Raw genomic sequence first — 7,097 nt, 5'->3', positions numbered from 1 at the left:
TATACTTTTGGTATAGCTTGCTGAATTGGTTAACTGTTTGGGAGGTGGTAAACATGTTATGAATAAATTGTTTATGTGATAACGGATATCGAGAAAACATAGGGGAAACTCTGCTGAAATTTCGGGTCATGACATGTCTTTTTTAGAGACATTGAAATGAATATCATCACCTTTTTAATAGAAATGTCTTCCTTCTTTAAGTCAAAATCAAGTCTCCTGCAGGATTGACTCGCACAATTAATCAACTCTTTTCATGCTAAGAAGAAGACCAACTTTAGGAGGTTCACCACCCCCCCCCCTCCCCCCCCAAAAAAAAAAAAGCCTCTTCGAGCTTAATTATATAAAAAAGCTTAAGAAATGGAAAAATCGACTTTGTTCTTTTAGTTCATCCATGTACACATTAGGATTGATATTTTTATAGCTTAGTTCATATGAGAATCCGACTATGACCTAGCAAATTTCATACAAATATTGCTCGTAAGAAAGCAACTCAACGAAGAGGAAAACAAAGGCATACCTTGACATGGTGTGCAAGAATGGTCCCTATAGTGTTCTTCATGTTCTTCCATTAGTTGGTGTAGTGATGATTTTTTTTTTAAAATTTCTAGGATTTCATCTCATTGGTGAAAGATTGATTTTTTTTTTGTGAGAAAACATTGAATTTTTTTAGGTGAAAAGAGGTGGAATTTTTTTTTTGGTTTCAGGAAAATGACTACAAGTTCATATAAGAAAGCAAGATAAATATTATTTTATTATATAGAATTGATTTGTTAATTTATGGGCATCATAAACAACAAAAGAGAGAGTGAGGAAGAGGAAAAATATGATGCACACATAAATTTATTTATTTATTCTCCAAAATTATATTTATTTTTTACTGTTATTTCATTAGGCTAAATTTCCATTTATTTTTTTACTATAAATTTTTAACTTTTCAAAAATAATTTTCACTTATTTTCAAAAATTTATTTTAAATTTATTCTCAATTTTCTAACATTACTTAAGAAATGACAATTTTTCATAGTGTTCTAATGTTTTTAACTTTTTGTTTCTGCCGTTTATTTTTATATAACTTTTTTTTATGGGATCTATTGCACCATATAACCTAACGTTGACAGATATTTTTAGATATATTATAACATCAATATTTTGCCTAAGGTATCCCAACATTGCTAATTTGATGTCACCATCTAGTCCCAGTGGATAGTTGGTGAAACAAAAATAGTAACGTTGGGATATCTCAGGCAAAAAAACGACGTTGGGATAGATCGAAGAATATCTGTCAACGTTAAGCTATATGGTGCAATAAACCTTTCTCATATTTTTACGTTTGGGCAAATTACAAAAAAAAACCCAAAGTTTGTAAAATGTCTCAATTTTGTCATAAATTTTGTTTTGTAACAAAAAAACCATAAGTTTTCTAAAATGTCTCAAAAATGACATCCGTTATAACTTCCGTCAATTTTTGCCTACGTGTGACCTACGTGGACTGTTAAAGGGACCCACTAGCCTACGTGTGACCTACGTGGACTGTTAAAGGGACTCACCATCAGCAGCAAAAATTGACGGAAGTTATAACGGAGGACATTTTTGAGACATTTTAGAAAACTTATGGTTTTTTTGTTACAAAACAAAATTTAGGACAAAATTGAGATATTTTACAAAACTTGAGTTTTTTTTTGTAATTTACCATTTACTTTTATGAATTTTATATTGCTGTCTATTTATTTAGTACCTTTTTTGATTTTCAGATTTTAATATGATACTTTTATGGATTCTTTTATAATTTTTAATAATCTTTAATTTTTTTAATTTTTACTTTGAAATTTTAAATTGATGTTGTGTTATTTTGTTAGTATTTTTTAGATTTTAATTTGTTATTTTTTGAATTAATGTAAGATTTTTTGAATAAATATTTAATTTTTTACTTCATTGAGGGAAAAAAAAGAAGAATGAATCTCATATGTGCATCCGTATGCATTCGATGAAAATATACACCATGGATATTTTGAGAGGACACATGTCATCTCCTGGTGAAGGGGACAAGAATTGGGAACAAAGTATTTGCATCCCTTTTATTCATGCTCTTCGATCTGACGATTTTTTTTTTGTATGTACCATGATATTCAAAAATCCAATAGGCCTACAACTAATTTAAATCAAACCAGTCGGCCCATTAAAGGAATAAAGTTCTCACATTATTGATTTTCTCCGTTAAGAAGATCTCACCATATTGGCATGTGCGTATGCTTATCATTTTTTCTCACAACGTTTCTTTGATCTTATGTATTGTATAGTATTGTAATGGTTGAGAACCTTTGTTCTTTCACCCGTTCTATCATATACTTTAAGGCCAATTCCAGAAGATCTAAACTCTGCCCTCTTTTCCTTTCCTAAATATAGCCAGAATCAAAACTTGTTAGAAATTTTATTTTGTATTTTTGGTATGTCGCTTTCGAAAGTGATTGTAATAAAGTAATTAACGATTTCTTTTTAAATGTAAGACTAATATTCTTTTCTTATAGTAAAATCATATCGAGAAAAACATTTTGACTAAAAAAAGTCCAGAAAAATTTGATTTCATGAAATTTTGTAAATTTTGAAAACAATTGAATATGTATGAGATTGCCGCGTTTACGCCTCTGTAACTATTTTCTGCCTATGCCACCATGGCGTTTAGCCATAGTTTCACTGGCGAACAATGGTGGCATGGGCCAATTATCTAATTCTGAAAATAATTATCTTATAGAGGTTTTTATATTTGAAAGTTGAAACGACTTTGAAAATTTTATTATTCTGTATAATTGATTGGAAATAAATAATCTTTATTTTGAAATTTAGGAGAAAGAAATAGGGGAAGTGAGCACTTAGTCCCCTGCAATTAGTTTTTCTTTTATATTTTAGTGGCGTGGCAATGCCACATCAAATAAAAAATAAAAAAAATGTAATTGTATGATAGATGTGAAATAAACACAGAAATTGGCGTTTTTACAGATAAAAATGATATATTTCATGATAGATTTGAGAATAATATGAAAATTCACTATATTTTATGAATTATGTCGTAATTTGTATCATGTAAAATAATTCTCTTATACCAATCATCTATAATTATTTATGAAGATCGGTTTTAGATAATAAAATATAGTATACTAACTTGATCAAGAATAACAACTCGCATAAAAGTATGGGTAAAGCGGCTCATATATTACATGTGCGGGTGTAAAAGAAAATTTTACTCATCTATGATATTTGACTTCTCCAGTGAAAAACCCCCTCTGATTTCTCCAATGTTTATCCACCTCTAATTGCTTTTTTTGCTTGTCTTAAATCATGGGAAATTCTACCATTGGTCCAAAATCTTTTTGAAATGTAATACTTTCATACAAAAAGTAAAACAATTGTAACAATTTTATACAAAAGGTTTATATTATATTTTAATGTTGAAAGAGCCGCCAATTTTTGCTAACGTGGCTCCATGGCCGCAGTTGATATGTCCAACAATGCTAATATGGAGTTTCACATCATTAATATATTAAAAAAATAAAAAATTGGGAAAATACAATAAAATTTCAGAAAAATGATAAAAATTTTGAAACAAACAATAAAATCTCAGAAAAATAACAAAAGTCTTTCAAAAAATATTTAAATTATTTTTTCAGAAAATTTTTAAAAACACCACTAAATAAAAAAATCAATAAAACTTCACAAAAATATAAAAAATCCCTGAAATGCTAAATGAAAATATTTTTTAAAGAAAATTTAAAATCACCACGGTATCCATAAAGTACAAAACTTCTTTTAAAATAAAAAAATTAATTCGAAAAATACTAAAATTAAAGAAATTTTTTCTATAATTTTTTTAAAAAGATCACATAATATTAAAGATATGATGAAACTTTTAGAAAAATAACAAAAATTGAAAAGATAAAATAAAATATTAGAAAATAACAAAAAACTTTTGAAAAATACTAAGCTTGTGTTTGGTTTTCGAGTTGAATAAATGACTCAACTCAACTTGGTTTTGTACAATGATTGTAAATATTGAAAAATATGTTAATTTATTTAGGATATATATATATATGTATATATAGATGTGAAAGTAGATGGAAATTTAATATTAAAAAATTAATTATAAAAATGTTAGAAAAAATGTTATATTTTTTGAAAAACTTTGTTATTTTTCTGAATTTTTTTTGTATTTTTCCGAATTTAGTTTGTTATATTTCTAAAATTTTATTGTATATTTACATTTTTTTATATTTCATAAATTTTTATTTTATTTTTTAGATTTAGTGCTGTTTCTTAAAAGTTTTCTGAAAGGATGTATTTTAACTTCTTATTTTTTGAAAATTTTATTGAATTTTCAATATGTAGTGGCACTTTTAAAAAAAATTCGTGAAATTTTATTGAGTTTTTAAAAAATTTTCTTAAAAAAATTTAGTATTTTTAAAAAAAAAAAGTTATTTTTCTTAGAGTTTGTTATATGTTCCGAATTTTTTTTATCATTTTCGGAAATTCTATTGTATTTTCTCTTTTTTTTTAAAATTTTTATATTAACGTTGTGGCACGCCATATCAGCATTGTTGGATATGTCAATAGCCACCGTAGAGCCACGGCAGCATAAATTGATGAATTATTAAACATTGAAACATAATATAAACGCTTTCTATAAAATCATTATAATTTTTAATTTTTGTATGCAAATGTTACATTTCAAAGAGATTTTGTATCAATTGTAGTATTTTCCCTTCAATCGCCGTCGTCATCATAAGATGGTGGATAGGGATGGTCGAAGATTTTGTTAGTTGTTTGATAACTGACAAGTGTTTCTTGTGTGAATGGGTATGCGAAAATTCTCTCCCAATTTTGTGCATGGTCAACGAGGAAACCGTTTAATCGATAACATAAAATAGTAATTTCTTCTTTTTCTTTTTAAGTAATTACCATAATTAGCTCACCTCCCTTCACTATTTATGCGCGCATACTGCCTCTCACCCTTCTTCACTGGTCTTGTACATTCTCATATCACCAAAGCAGGCATCTCTGTTCCCGGAGCACGCTAACATCATCCGATCACTAATGGCAAAGTCCCCCGAGCAAGAGCATCCCGTCAAGGCCTTTGGCTATGCTGCCAAGGACACCTCTGGCTATCTCGCTCCTTTCAATTTCTCTCGAAGGTACTTTTTCATGCATTGGTCCTTATACCCGACCGTTTTAGAAATCTGATTTCGATCTCTCATTGCGCGCGCGGTCGATGCGTAATTAGGTGTAGTTATATTATTGTATATATGGATAATCTGGTTGATTTGTATGGTTTATTTTTTGCAGGGCAACGGGTGAGAAGGATGTTACCTTCAAGGTGTTATATTGTGGGATATGCCACTCCGACCTCCACAGCATTAGAAACGAATGGGGAGATGCCATGTATCCTCAGGTGCCCGGGTATGTATATATACGAAAATATGTCTTTTGGTCTGTTGACATGACCGATCTTTTTAAATCCGTGAGTATAAGTTCAATAGGTGGGGTGGAATGAGTCGTTTTATCGATTGAAGCCTAACGATGATGTGTACTTAATATCTGCTCGTGTAGGCATGAAATTGTGGGAGTGGTGACAGAAGTGGGCTCCAAGGTGACGAAGTTTAAGGTTGGTGACAAGGTTGGTGTTGGCACCTTAGTCGGGTCATGCGGCTCCTGCGATAGCTGTAAGGGTGATTTTGAAAACTACTGCCTTAAATTCATTCCCACCTACAATAGCATATACCATGATGGCACCATGAACTATGGTGGCTACTCCGACATGATGGTGGCGGATGAGCACTTCGTGGTGGGTATTCCTGACAATCTGCCGCTCGATGCGGTGGCTCCACTCCTATGTGCTGGGACCACCGTCTACAGTCCAATGAAGTACTATGGACTTAATAAGCCAGGGCTTCATATTGCGGTGGTTGGGCTTGGCGGATTGGGCCACATTGCCGTCAAGTTCGCCAAGGCCATGGGAATGAAGGTGACCGTCATCGATGTCGACCCGGCTAAAAAGCAGGAGGCCGTTGAGCGCCTCGGGGCTGACGATTTCTTCCTTAGTCAAGACCAGGAACAAATGGAGGTACATGAATGATACGAACATCCTAACAATTTACAATCATCATATATATAGATACATATATCCTCACAAATTTTCTTTTCCCTCCTTTTTAAACTGTGTGTATAGATGCCTAATTACATTTACTATGAATACAGGCTAGAATAGCAACATTGGACGGTATCATTGATGCAGTCCCGGTAGTTCATGCTCTCCAACCTTTGCTTCTCCTGCTGAAGGCGCACGGAAAGCTAGTTTTGGTCGGTATACCAGACAAGCCACTCGAGTTACCGGCCTTCCCTTTGCTGAAAGGTATGCCTGCTCTTATCGCAAATTATTATTACTTTGAATTTGTAATTTCATGAAGTAGACCATATTAGACTTTTGATGTAATCAGCTATGCAGAGCTAACAATACAATATGCAATAAATTGCAGGTCGCAAGCTCGTCGGGGGCAGTTTAATGGGTGGGCTGAAGGAGGTGCAGGAGATGATAAATTTTGCCTCCAAGCACAACATCACGGCGGACATCGAACTTGTCAAGATGGACTATGTGAATACTGCCATGAAGAGACTTGAGAAAGCGGATGTCAGATACCGATTCGTCATTGACATTGGGAATTCACTGAAGCCTACTGCCTAGGATTATCCATTGGTTTTCCGTGTTTTTTCACATGTCCTATGATGTTCATTACATTTTCCTTGATGTTTCACATTCACTTGTTCTTTCAAATTTTCCGAAATATGTCCAGTTGTAATTTCTACAATATTTAATGGATGTTATCCGTATGTTCATATACTTCTTTTAACTTTTCCAAGCGGTAGGATTTACAATCTACTTTTTTCGGTTAATATTTACGATCTTGTTAGACCATTAGTCCTCGACTCTTCGTATTAGCATATCGGGTTATTTATAAGTGAATACAGTTCTATTAGACATGCCTGGACGAACTGAGTTAATGATACCAATGGGATACTGTAATGTGCTTAGATCTTCATTCTATGTTACTATC

The 7,097-nt window shown here is 31.9% G+C and overlaps 1 protein-coding gene across 1 annotated transcript; it reads left to right on the top strand.

Moving 5' to 3' along the window:
- Nucleotides 1–5,012: 5,012 nt before the first annotated feature.
- Nucleotides 5,013–6,883, top strand: LOC116211364 (8-hydroxygeraniol dehydrogenase-like). The gene is made up of 5 exons (XM_031545719.1): nt 5,013–5,180; nt 5,332–5,445; nt 5,596–6,109; nt 6,244–6,397; nt 6,522–6,883. The coding sequence occupies exons 1-5, from the start codon at nt 5,083–5,085 to the stop codon at nt 6,725–6,727; spliced, it is 1,086 nt and encodes a 361-aa protein (XP_031401579.1). The 5' UTR covers nt 5,013–5,082; the 3' UTR covers nt 6,728–6,883.
- Nucleotides 6,884–7,097: the final 214 nt, after the last annotated feature.

Source organism: Punica granatum, chromosome 6, assembly GCF_007655135.1.
Source record: "Punica granatum isolate Tunisia-2019 chromosome 6, ASM765513v2, whole genome shotgun sequence".
In the NCBI taxonomy this organism is placed as follows: domain Eukaryota; kingdom Viridiplantae; phylum Streptophyta; class Magnoliopsida; order Myrtales; family Lythraceae; genus Punica; species Punica granatum.
The sequence above is the reverse complement of the archived record's forward strand: the minus strand, read 5'-3'. Positions and strand labels throughout refer to the sequence as shown.